The following is a 13,065-nucleotide window of genomic DNA, read 5'->3' as shown; positions in this document are numbered from 1 at the left end:
ACCATGAAAGCTACATTATTTTATCTTAAAATTAAAATCTAAAAAATTTACAATCATGAAAAAAATTAAGATATAAAAACAGGGTCAAAATATATCTTATTTTTAATACCATCCCTAAGTCCATACACAGTTATCATCAATTTCACTGTATTTTGCTCTCTTGAGAGTTCTTCCACAGCTAATGTCAACTGCAGACATGATTCCATAATCCATCAATTTCCTAATAATATAATCCACTCCCTAAACTTTACCTTGACTTCACTCCCACCTACATTAAGCTGAAAACTTTTTCTTACAGACAGAGCACTACAGCACCCATGAGAGAGTACACCAGCAGACAAGAGAGAAGGAGAGGGCAAGAGAGAAGAGGAGGGGGATAAATAAGTAGGTGGAGAAGAAAGCAGAAAGGGGATGGGAAGCTAGAGGAGGAGAAGATGAAGGTGGAGGAGGGCAAAAGGATAGAGGAGGGGAAAGGAAAGGAGAAAGAGAAAGGGAGAAAAGAGGAGATAAGTGAAGAAGAAGAAAAAAAACACTTTTGCTAAACCCAACAGGAAGCCAGAAGGCAAAAGAATCCATTGAAGCATTTCCTGGAGGTCAGCCTACTGGAGAAAAGGGGAGAGTAGAGGAGGGGGCACTGGGGGAACAGATGATATCTGGCATATTCATCTAACCATTTGTGCCTAAGGTTATCCTGAAATTTTTTTAATTCTAAAATAAACTACTTGAAACACAGTGAGATTAAGACTTATGTAATGTATAATTTGATGAATGCTTGATTTGTTCAAATCTTCATGATCAAACACTGCAGTCATATCCTCTTCCAGGCTTCATATATCTCAGTTGAATCTTACCACCTGTATTCTACTTTAATATGAGACTATCTTCTTGGTAATTTTAAAGTAATAGAGGAAAAAAACACTTTGACAATTTTTCATCTTGTCTATTATTATGAAATGGCTTTACATGACTAAAATTGCTCTATAGGAACTGTAAGTTTATCAAGCTTAGATTCATATGGAGTCATATAGATTATAAGAGCACTCAAGGCTTGTTATAACATTTAATCATCTTACATGTGTCTCAAAAACCTAAAACTCCATTGTGTTGTATAAAATCTTAAGCACTCAAGCTTAAACATAATCCGCTATCAATTGAGAAGCCTCTGTAACCATGATAAACATGAAAACGTACAAATGATTTAAAAGGCATATTTAGTTATTTGAACCACTGAATACAATTATTAGCATTTCAGTAATTAATCTATAACAAACTAATACAAACCTAGGATCAAGTTAAAAACATCTGGATTAACATCATTATGAATTTTATATAGTTAGATCTAGTCTAAAACCTCACATGGGCTGGGCATGATGGCTCAGGCCTTTAATCCCAGCACTATGGGAGGTGGAGGCGGGTGGATCACTTCAGATCAGGAGTTCAAGACCAGCCTGACCAACACGATGAAACCTTGTCTCCATTAAAAGTACAAAAAATTAGCTGGGTGTGGTGGCTCACGCTTGTAATCCTAGCTCCTCAGGAGGCTAAGGCAGGAGAATCGCTTGAGTCCAGGCAACAGAGGTTGCAGTGAGCCGAGATCACCACTGTACTCCAGCCTGGGCTGTCTGTCTCAAAAAAAAAAAAAAGACACTATTCACACTATTAATGAGAGATTTACCATTTGGGATTTTAAAAATATATATACCTAATTATCATAAACCTAACGATAAAACCTGAAACTAAAAACTTCTAGAAGAAAACACAGAACAAAATCTTTATGACTTCAGGTAAAGAATTCTTAGATACGCCACCAAAGCACAATTCATTAAAAAAAAAAAAAAAATGAAAACTAACACTTAATAAAAATGAAGAATTTCTGCTATTTGAAATACATTAAAAAAATAAATGAACAGGCTGGGCCCAGTGGCTCACGCCTGTAATCCCAGCACTTTGGGAGGCCGAGGCAAGCGGATCACCTGAAGTCAGGAGTTCAAGACTAATTTGGCCAACATGGTGAAACCCCGTCCCTACTAAAAATACAAAAATTAACTGGGCATGGTGGCAGGCACCTGTAATCCCAGCTACTTGGGAGGCTGGGCAGGAGAGTCGCTTGAACCTGCAAGGTGGAGGCTGCGGTGAGCCGAGATCACGCCACTGCACTCCAGCCTGGATGCCAAGAGTGAAACTTTGTCCTCCCGCCGCCCCCACCCCCGCTCCCGCCAAAAAAAATAGAAAATAAGCAAACGAATCACAAAATGGAAGAAAGTATTTGTAACTCATAATCTATAAAGGACATATATTTAGAAAGTAAAAGAACTCAATGATAAGGAAAAAAACCCTATTAAAAAGATGAGAAGGAGCAAAACATTTGAACAGATATTTCACCAAAGACGATATACACATGGCAAATAAGCACATGAAAAAAATGGTCAATATCATTAGTCATTATACAGCCATTTTGGAAAACAACTTGGCAGTTTCTTATAAAGTTAAAAATTTACTTATAACCCAGCAATTCTATTCCCTAGGTATTTACCTGAATGAAATAAAAACTCAAGTGCACAAAAAAACCCGTATGTACATGTTTACGGCAACTTTATTCATAAGCACTCAAAACTGGAAAAATCTAAATGTCCTCTGAGAAAGGGATAAACAAATTGTGGTATATCCCCATACAATACAACACTACTAAGCAATAAAATGTAATGAAATACTTAAACATGCAACAACATGGGTAATTCTCAAATGCATCTGGCCAAAAAAACAGATCAAAAAAGCTACATACCATATGCTTTCATTTATGTGTTATTCTTAAAAAGGCACAACTTTAGAGACAAAAAACACATCAACGGCTTACCAGGAACTGGGAGTGGAGGGGAAGGATTGACTATAAAAAGGGGGCATGGAGGAAATTTTTGTGATGATAGGACTGTTCTATATCTTGATTGTGGTGGCAACTACGTGTCAGTACACCTTTGTCAAAACTCACAAACATACGTGGTATACGGGTGAATTTTACTGTACATAAGTTATCCCTTAGTAAAAAGAAAAAAATTGCTTGGTAACTCAGATACTGTATAAAAGAGACTACCCTGATATAAATTATTAAAAGGCATTTACCTTGCTTTTTGTTTCAAAAACCACAGTTAATTATCCCCTCACACAACAAACGTTTATTTCGTGAACAGTGAGCCAGGCACCTGTTACTCAACTAATATTTAATTACTAAAACATAGACTCTCAGTTGGGGGTGATTTGTCCTTTCCGATGCATTCTTTATCAAAGCCGGAGCACAAGGAGATTCCTATATTTAACTAGTTAGTTTGGCCTAACAGTTGTATCTGTATCAAAAAACAGCCCATGTTTACATTTATCTACTGCAGAAAGCTTTTCTTTAAAAGTCATATAGAAGGAATCCCATAAGACACCATCCGAAATCCACTTTGGCTAAAAGTGTCTTTTAAAACATGTAAAGATCTTATATATGTTTAACATGTATAACAGCAAAGCTGAATGTAAATGCTATGAAGCTCTTTACTGGCAAGTGGAACACTACAGTGATTGATATGCTTTGAATCTGTGTCCCTGTGTCAAATCTCATGTTGAACTGTAATCCCCAATGTTGGAGGTGAGGCTTGGGGGGAGGTGACTGGATCACAAGGGTGGTTTCTCATCGTTTAGCACCATCCCCCTTGGAGCTGTTCTTGCAATAATGAGATCTGGTTGTTTAAGTGTGTAGCACCTCCCCCTTTGTCCTCTTGCTCCTACTCTGGCCATGTGACCAGTGTGCTTCCCCTCTGCTTCAGGCCATGAGTGTAAGTTTCCTGAGGCCTCCTCAGAAGCCGAGCAGATGCCAGTATCATGCTTCCTGTACAACCTGAAGAACCGTTAGCCAATTAAACCTCTTTTCTGCATAAATTACCCAGTCTCAGGTATTTATAGCATTGTGAGAACAGACTAATACAGTGATATATGTCCAAACACATATATTTTATAGCAGATAAGAACCTGTTTACTAGCCAGCATCATTAACTGTACAAATACATTTTGTAGCAATTGAGTCTATCTCCTCCCCAATCAAAACAGATTTTAGATTGCAATTTTAAAACACTAGCCAACTTAAATAAATCTGAAATTCTTTACAAGTACATTGTCTATGAGTTTCCAATGCTGCTATAATAAGCAACAGATTCTGTTAAAAACAGACGTACAGAGGCTTTCCATTTGTTGTATCAAATATTTCCTATAAAATATACCTTAGAATTATTGTAATAGACTTTTGTTAATCATTTAACCTGTAATAAAAATATTTCTAATGACAATTTCCAAAAACTGTACATAAGGTAGCTCCATATTAACTTAAAAATCTCTAATAAATGAAATTCAAGCAATAAAAGAACATAAATTTATGCTACCCTATTGGAAAAATGTATGAGAAACTTTACCTCAATTTTCTCAGGAAATGCTAATCTCTGGTCACAGACTTTCTTAGTACATTATTCTTATTTTTTTTAATACAAAGTACAATCAAACCAAAAACAAAAAAAAAAATCAAAGGTGCAAGTAAGAGAATAGCCAGATGACTGGATCTGCCTGCCAATTAATAAGCAAATACTTACCTGTAGGGGGAGTGGAAGAAACAACAGGGGGAGTTGGAGAAGTGAAGCCATCAGCAAGGGTCTGGGCACCCCCAGCAGCAGCGTCTGGGGCAGTGGAGGAAGGGACAGTAGCAGGAACAAGAGGGGCAGGGGCAGATGCAGAAGTAGCAGGAAGGGGAGGAGTGCCAGCAGAGCCAGCAGGGGCTGAGGGGAAAGAGGAGTAAGAGGCAGCATTAATGAGGCAATCATATGAGGCAGGATTAGAAAAGGTATTAGAGTATTTAATGTTAGATATTCAGTGCTTAACACTAACCAAAAGAATAGAGTTGAAAAAAAGAATAAAACTTATGTTAAAAGATGTCTACATAAGCAGCAAATAATTCAAGACACTCAGGGTAACGTACAGATTTTTTCAATTCATTAAAAACAAACATTCCTTTTTATTTGAAAGCACTACTCCAGAAGAAAAGTGTTCCCTTCATATTGTTATTTTTAGCATAACATTCCGTATATAGTATACAAAACTAACATAATACACTAAAAAGAACAGTTTTCCATTTTGAATTAGACAAATCAGAAAATAGACATATTCCAGATATCAGGCAAAAAAAAAAGAGAGAGTTTTTTTAAAACACAAATCTTTACGATTTTTAAAAGGCATTATCTACTTGTTACTATAAGTAATTAAGTATGTAACATTCTATTAATGTATTTTGTGTCATGTTTTTAAAACTAAGTTTTAAGTGTGTATCTCCTCGAATCAAATAAGCAACTTTTCGGTTTCAAAGAGGGTAGCATTTTCAGAGACTACTAAATTCCAATACGTCCACTAAATTTAACTGTCAAAACTACTTTTCATTATCTGCCCAATCTTCTGTTACTAATATGATTCTCACACTCAGTTCCCACTGCGTCCGAAGACTGCACTGTCATAACACTAGCTGGAATTAAACTTGTAACTCATAACAAAGCGTGATCTGAAACCTGAAAGCAGCAACTGAGCCACATCACCAAAGGCATAAAGAGAAGTGCAAACTGAGCAAACACTTACAAATCACTAGATTACAAATAACAAATATATAAAGACTTCCCAATATTTATGATTCCTAAAGAAAAAAAAAATCCTGATTATGAAGAAAGCCCACCATAATTAAATCACAAATTGAATCAAATTCAGAAAGGAAAAGTGAAGATGAGGCACCATGAATGTTTTACCTGGAAAGACACTGGGAGGAGATGGAGTAGGAACAGCAATAGGAACCCCCACACTACCACTTCCACTGTTCTCTCGACTGCTGCTCCGACTACTTGGGTGGCTCCCTCCACTACTCCCACTGCTGCTAAAGAAATAAGAGCCACCAAAACATGAGTATTTATAAACAGTAAGAGATCATCAGCACTTCCCAACATTTTCTGAGATGAATGTAGCTACAATAAAGGTAATTCAAAAGCGTTCCACTTCAAAAAAAAATTTCCTTGAGCTCCAAGTCAGTGACAGGTTAAAAAAAGTGTGTGTGTGTGTGTGTGTGTGTGTATTTTTCATAATAAAGTTGAGGGAAAAACTGAGTTCAATAAGCTTGTTTTGACATTTTGAAAAAATTATCCAGAAATATAAGTGATAAATGTTGAGGTTTAACACATTAAAACAATATTGCCTTTTTATATTCCAGTTTAATGCCTATCTGAAGAAACTTCTTTTATAATAAAAACATTTTCCTAAACAGATTTGAGTAATTTTAATTCACAATCATACTTTGATGTACGATCCCATATTAATGTTTTATTATGTATAGTTTTTCATCTGTAAAGTTCCACCAAAAAACAACCTGACATTTCCCACATTTGGTCCATAATTTTTTTTCCAGATCAACTAAACTCTTAAAACTTGGAGAGAAGTCTGCACTTCGAGATGTCTGTTCTTTATCAACTTCCTGACTGCTCAAAGTTGCATCAGAACATGAGGAGAGAGAGGTGAAATCAGATGAGGTTTGGGAGAGGAGAGTGAGGAAAAGAACTTAGTGCTTGGAAAATGAGAGATTTACCTGAAGTAATCTGAACAGATTATGGTACTATGACCATCACATTTTGCACTGAGGTAGAGAAAATACCTGTAAGTTCGATTTCTTTGATTCACAGAAGCTGTCCTCACAGGGCTCTGCTGCGAGGGAGCCATATTACGGGTTGGGCTAGGTACGTAATCATTTGGTACCACTGGAGGACGCACTGGCTCCAGTGTGCGATAGGGGGAGTGCCGCCTACAAAAAGAAGAGCGTATGTATTGTATGATTAAGCAAGTTTCGGCACAATAAATTCAAAGAGTTGCCAGCAGTGAGATACAATTTGTAATCAGAGATAGGAAATGTGTTTTAACATAACCCAGCTACCAATTTCAGTCTTTACTAATGTATCACTTCTCTACCATTAGGGTTTTGGTGAATATTGTTATTTTTCAGTCTCCAACCTCATTTCCCTGTGCTAATGCAATTTTGTTCATTTATTCTCAAAGAGCACAAAGGTTCTCTACCATTTAAGCCAATATTTCCCAGACCCTACTCTCTTCTTAGAAGAGTTGGAATTCTTTTAGTATCATATTGAAGTCTCCCAACTGTACTTCATGAATGCACTAATTATTCTCCTCTCCCTTCTCTCCCTAACCAAAGATATTCAAAGACAGGAACCACAAATCTAGATTTCGGATCTATAACCCCCACACTGATGATCATTACTAGCCATAATAACTCATTTCCCTTTCTATATACCAAATACATAGAAATTAAAGTACATCTGTATACAAAAATACACACTTTAATCTCATCTTCCATTCTCACTTTCTCCCTCAACTTTCACCTTGATCTCTTTTCTCTTTCCCTCCTCAGAGTTCAACATTTACAAAGGTGGGGGGAAGCGAATGACCACCACAACAGCCTTTCTATATTATTTACTTTGAACTGTAAAATACAAATCAGACTGGATTTTATTAACACATATTTCCCACCTTTTCCCAAAATTTCCTCATAAGGAGGATGAAAAGGGGAAGAAAGGAAATATGACAGGAAACAGGATGCACATGGGGAAATTAGTGATTATTAAATTAGTTCTCATTTCTACTTAGGCTTCCAAACTCTTTATGATAAACAGTCAATTGACATATTTTAGATGAGATCTTGGTCACTAAAAGAATAAGAACTGATCAAGATGTGAAAATTAAAAAGTTTTCTTTTCCTGAAATGATGTTGCTCTAATGACTTAATGTATGGATCCCAGAGTTTCTTTAACTATTGCTCTCCTGGGGCACTCAAGTTATGGATCACTGATTTTGGATGAAATCACTTTGCAATTTACTCTACTACCCTTCAAAGTCTCTTTACATAAGTATATACATTGGTAATTAAAAATAAAATAAGGGACACTGGATGAAATCTTGGGTCAAAAGAGAAAAAAGTAATGTCGGACTTTGGATTTAAAATACTAAAAGGAAGTTCCAGCATCTCTTAAATTATAATGCAATTATTAAAAAATAAAATGGGAAACATTAATTTCTCCAACATCTAATTTTCAGACAATTTTTCCTAGGCAATAAAAATGTTTTGTTGTGGCCGGGTGCAGTGGCTCATGCCTGTAATCCCAGCACTTTGGGAGGCCGGGGTGGGCAGAGCACCTGAGCTCAGGATTTGAGACCAGCCTGGCCAACACGGTGAAACCACATCTGTACTAAAAATACAAAAATTAGCTGGGAATGGTGGCATGCACCTGTAATCGCAGCTACTCAGTAGGCTGAGGCAGGAGAATCGCCCGGAGGCAAGAGAATTGCCTGGGCACAGGAGGCAGAGGTTGTAGTGAGTCAACATTGTACCACCGCACTCCATTGAGACTGTCTCAAAAAAAATAACAAGTTCTGTTGCATCCAAGTAAAAATTCTTTGATAATTGAGAACTATAGAGTGAAGGCAATGACAAAAAGAAGATTTTTCTTTAAAAAAGCAAAGGAACAAAATGTGACAAGGCAAAGACTATGTGGAAAAATAGGTTATAGCCATCAACTAGCAGAGTGGGTCTCAGCAACTGTGGTCCTCAAGGATCCTGCAGAACCATTGCTAATATACAAGGAAAACAAACACTGGTATATGAGCAAATCTTCAAAACTTGAGAACACAAAGTTTCATTTTTCTAGGGACTTTCTAGGGACTAAGTAACTTATCTTACTAACAATTTTGATTTAAAACCCAACAAAATCCATAAGGCACTACACATGATACAAATGTAAATGCTTCCATAGGAAAATAAAAACAGAGTTCCTCTTCATCTCTCTACCCCCACCCCTGGCAACATTATACACTACTATGCCATCTACATTCTACCTTGAAGTTTAAATCTTACTTGATCCACTAGATTTTCTCTCTCTCTAAGCAGAATTATTTTGTCTACCCCTAATAGAGTCATCCTATTCCTGGTTGGAATTTATTTTTATTCTTTGGTCTCCTACTGTCCTATTATCCCTCTTTCAGCACTATCCTCCACTGTATCTCAAATCAGTTTGTCCTATCGTGATTCACAGTGCTTGACTGGGTTTTGGTTTTTGGAAGGTTTGTGGTTGTTTTTTTTTTGTTGTTGTTGTTGCTGCTGCTGCTGCTGCTGCTGCTGCTGCTGCTGCTGCTGGTAGTGATGGTGGTGGTGGTAGTGGTGAGGGAGCCAAAAACAAGACTGTCAATTAAAAACTTGTTTAGCATATATAATAAAGCCAATGGTTGTCAAAACATTTTGTCTTTGTCTTATACATTTTTTAAAATCCAATTTGTGGTACAGTGACCCTGAAAAGTTGATAGAGGACAAATATTACCCCCCCTTTTACAGATGAAAAAACTGAATTCTCGGCAGCTGACTATGCAGGAACTATAAAGTTACAGCACAGCTGAAACAGAATTTTAATCATCTGGCTTCTGGGCTATACTATGCCAACCTAATCATAAATCTCAATCACAATAAGCCAAGTTTATAATACGATGCTCTAGAAGAAAAAAGTCAAGCTTTTCCATTAATTGGTCATTTTTGCCAAATGTCAAATCTAGAGCCCAACTCTGTAGGACTAAAATAAAGCTCCATATTCTTCTTTTTTTTTTTTTTTTGAGACAGGGTCTCACTCTGCCACCGAGGCTGCAGCACAGTGGTATGATCACGGCTCACTGCAGCCTCAACCTCCTGGGCTCCAGTGATCCTCCTGTCTCAGCCTCGCGAGTAGCTGGGGCTACAGGTGCATGCACCACCATACCCAGCTTATTTTTGTATTTTTCGTAGAGATAGGGTTTCACCATGTTGCCCATGCCAGTCTTAAACTCCTGGGCTCAAGTGATCTGCTCACTTCCATCTCTCAAAGTGTCTGGATTACAGGCATGAGCCACCACACCTGGCCTAAAGCTCAATATTCTTGTAGGTTTTACAGAATTTTATAATCTACACAGCTTAAAATGGATAGTTGGAGTTAAACTGTAATATAAAAGACTATATAAATTTTCTGAAAGAAAAGGAATTAAAATTAGACTGCAATTTACAATAAATCATGAACTTGGGCTAGGATTTTACCTCAAATTTTAAATTCACTAGAAAAACAATTTCTAAACGAATCTTTTTGAACTATAAAAATGTGTTTCCCAAGAGAAGAGAAAGTTATACACACAAACAATAATCCTACAAAGAAAATGTTCTCTCTTCAAATACTCAAAAAATAATTTAAATATATGTTGTGCTTCCTTTTTAAACAATACTACATGAAATGGTTTTCAATTACTACTTAGTTATATACTCACCCAAGTGTCCCTTTCCCTGACATAGGGGGACTAGGGGGCTTCTGAGTTGGAGGTGTGGTACGCGGCAGCCCACCCATCTTCATGTTCTGGGTACTCACCTAAAAAATTTTAAGGAAAACTCAAACTTGTATGCAGTGAAATAAAGTGGCATTTTTGGGAAATAATGCTACACTACGTAACAAAGGAGGGGAAGGTTTAAATACAGGGAAAAAATTAGAGGCCATGCATTTCATATGCAATTTCTACTCTACTATTATTCTACAGTTGTACTCAAAGGACTCTTCCTAACGTGAGATTTTCAAATCATTATAAACTTGTACGCAAAGACTTTATTTGCCATTAGGCCATCACACCAACAGATCACTGGTTAGACTATTTGATATTACATTCAATTAAAATTAAATAGAATAACTACAAAATTTTAGTTTTAATAAAGAGTAACTCAATCAAAAACAATAATGCTTTTAAGCAATTCCTTATTTTTAAAGATAACTTTCTTTTTCTTTTGAGACAGAGTCTCACTCTGTCACCCAGGTTGGAGTGCAGTGGCATATCTTGGCTCACTGCAACCTCTGCCTCCCAGGTTCAAGCAATTCTCCTGCCTCAGCCTCCCAAGTAGCTGGGACTACAGGTGCAAGGCACTACACCTGGCTAATTTCTTGTATTTTAGTAGAGACGGGGTTTCCCCATGTTGCCCAGGCTGATCTCAAACTCTTGAGCTCAGGGAATTTGCCAGCCTCGGCCTCCCAAAGTGCTAGGATTACAGGCGTGAGCCACCGCACCCAGCCAGTAACTTTCTTTAGATAGCAAGCTTATAAGGAAAATATATTTCCCAAATAAAAATATGCAACTATGCATATGATCCACTGTAACTAGAGAATATAAAGATAAATCATATAATATACACAGAAAATTTTAGTTTTTTAAATTGTGGGCCAGTCTTATAAGTCAGATTTAGTTAGTATCTTCTTATGAGGGAATCACCTACCTGAAAACTGCTAGAAGTTCAAGCCAGGTTCCTAAACATCTGAACCAGAAAGTTAAGGCTGAAGTATCCCATTCAACTGGGAGCAGCACAAGGGCCACAGGCAATATCCTAGTTCCAATGGAAACTGAACCCACTCAGGCCCAAACTGAAGGTGAATTCAGGCATGAGAAAGATGTAACATAGCCCTAAGTCAGAGCTGGACCGTAACTCTACTCACTATTCTATCTCCAACCGAAAATGCAAGTGTGGGAAAGATGGGTAATCTGGGAATAATGGAGGTCACCGAAGGAGTATATCAGCACTTACACAGAAAGCCCTGGCTATCTCAAAAAGCTAAGAAAAGTCACTCACAAGTGTAGTTCAAATGCAGTCTCAAGAGACTACCAATGGGTTAGTGTTCACCACACAGGTTCATATCTGATCCTATTTTAAGACCCTAATATTCAAATAATATTTGAATTGCCATCTTCAAAATATATTTTTAAAAAGGACCTCAACTTTTCTAAAAATAACGTGGCTAGAGTAGTCAAATTATACTTCCTAAATAAAATTGCAAGACATTATACCATTGAAATCAGAATACATTCATAACTGTAATTTCAGAATATAAATTTTCAGAAAGCAAATCATAATTGTATACAGAAAAGTGAGGCTATCAAAACCAACCCTGGCTTAAGGGGAATTTTTAAAAATCCTAAAATAATACTTGTTATTTGAATAGGCAAGAAATACTATCTCAAGAAACAAATTCTTCAAATGAATAGCCCAGTGAACAAGTTGTGTGTGATGTTAAAACAATCTTTAATGACAAATGATACCTTTGAAATGCCAATATTTTAAAGTGAAGCATTTATCTGTAATCCTTTTGTTGTTGCTTTTAAAGAATAAAAACAAACATTATCAAGTAAGAGTAAAGATTAACTTATCCTTGCTCTCCCTCTCATTAATAAGCAGAGGGTATACTACTCGTATCTTAAAATGAAAACGCCAGAAAGTTGTTTTTAAAAAAATCAATCCACTTTTGGGGAAAATTTTAGGAGCCATATAACAAATAATGAATAGCTTTTAAAACTGCATATCTTAATTTCTGAAACCAGAAGATTTTTTTAAAGTAGTAACCAAAGTCCTTTAAGCTCAACCTTAAAAAACATAAAACCCAAAGTTACTTTAAGTGATGAGGGAGAAGTGAACCAAACACTAAAACTACATCAATCTGCTAGAAACAGGAAGGAAAAGGAGCAGGAATTTAAGAGAGAATTTTATTCTATACATGGGATAACTAAAATATTTGAAAAGAGCTTTCCAACTTCTATTTGTTTTAGGTTTTGGTAAGCAAGGTGTTTTTGTTTAAATTGCAGTATCTTCTATAAGTCTTTAGACCTACCACCCCCCCCCACCGCCAAAAAAAAAAACCAGCATAAAATAAACTATATATTAAAATCTGGTGGACATTTCTTTTTTATTTTTTGTTTTTTTGTTTTTTTTTTTTTTGAGACGGAGTCTCGCTCTGTCGCCCAGGCTGGAGTGCAGTGGCATGATCTTGGCTCACTACAACCTCCACCTCCCGGGTTCAAGCCATTCTCCTGCCTCAGCCTCCCGAGTAGCTGGGACTACAGGCGCGCCACCACGCCCAGCTAATTTTTTATTTTTAGTAGAGACGGGGTTTGACCAGGCTGGTCTCA

At 36.8% G+C, this 13,065-nt stretch overlaps 1 protein-coding gene across 20 annotated transcripts in view; it reads right to left on the bottom strand.

Annotated features, from left to right (window-relative positions):
• Positions 1-13,065, bottom strand: part of ABI2 (abl interactor 2) — a 116,185-nt gene that overhangs the window by 41,008 nt on the left and 62,112 nt on the right. For 6 of the 20 annotated variants that reach the window (XM_017946816.3, XM_017946820.3, XM_017946818.3 and 3 more), the window contains 4 exons: positions 10,396-10,493; positions 6,704-6,850; positions 5,811-5,935; positions 4,617-4,799 (listed from right to left, as the gene is read on the bottom strand). In XM_017946816.3, the coding sequence (XP_017802305.1) occupies positions 4,617-4,799; positions 5,811-5,935; positions 6,704-6,850; positions 10,396-10,493 (553 nt within the window). The remainder of the gene's footprint in view (positions 1-4,616; positions 4,800-5,810; positions 5,936-6,703; positions 6,851-10,395; positions 10,494-13,065) is intronic. The other 14 variants (XM_017946823.3, XM_017946825.3, XM_031651474.1 and 11 more) reach the window with 5 other exon arrangements.

This window comes from Papio anubis, chromosome 10 (assembly GCF_008728515.1).
Source record: "Papio anubis isolate 15944 chromosome 10, Panubis1.0, whole genome shotgun sequence".
NCBI classification, from domain to species: domain Eukaryota; kingdom Metazoa; phylum Chordata; class Mammalia; order Primates; family Cercopithecidae; genus Papio; species Papio anubis.
The sequence above is the reverse complement of the archived record's forward strand: the minus strand, read 5'-3'. Positions and strand labels throughout refer to the sequence as shown.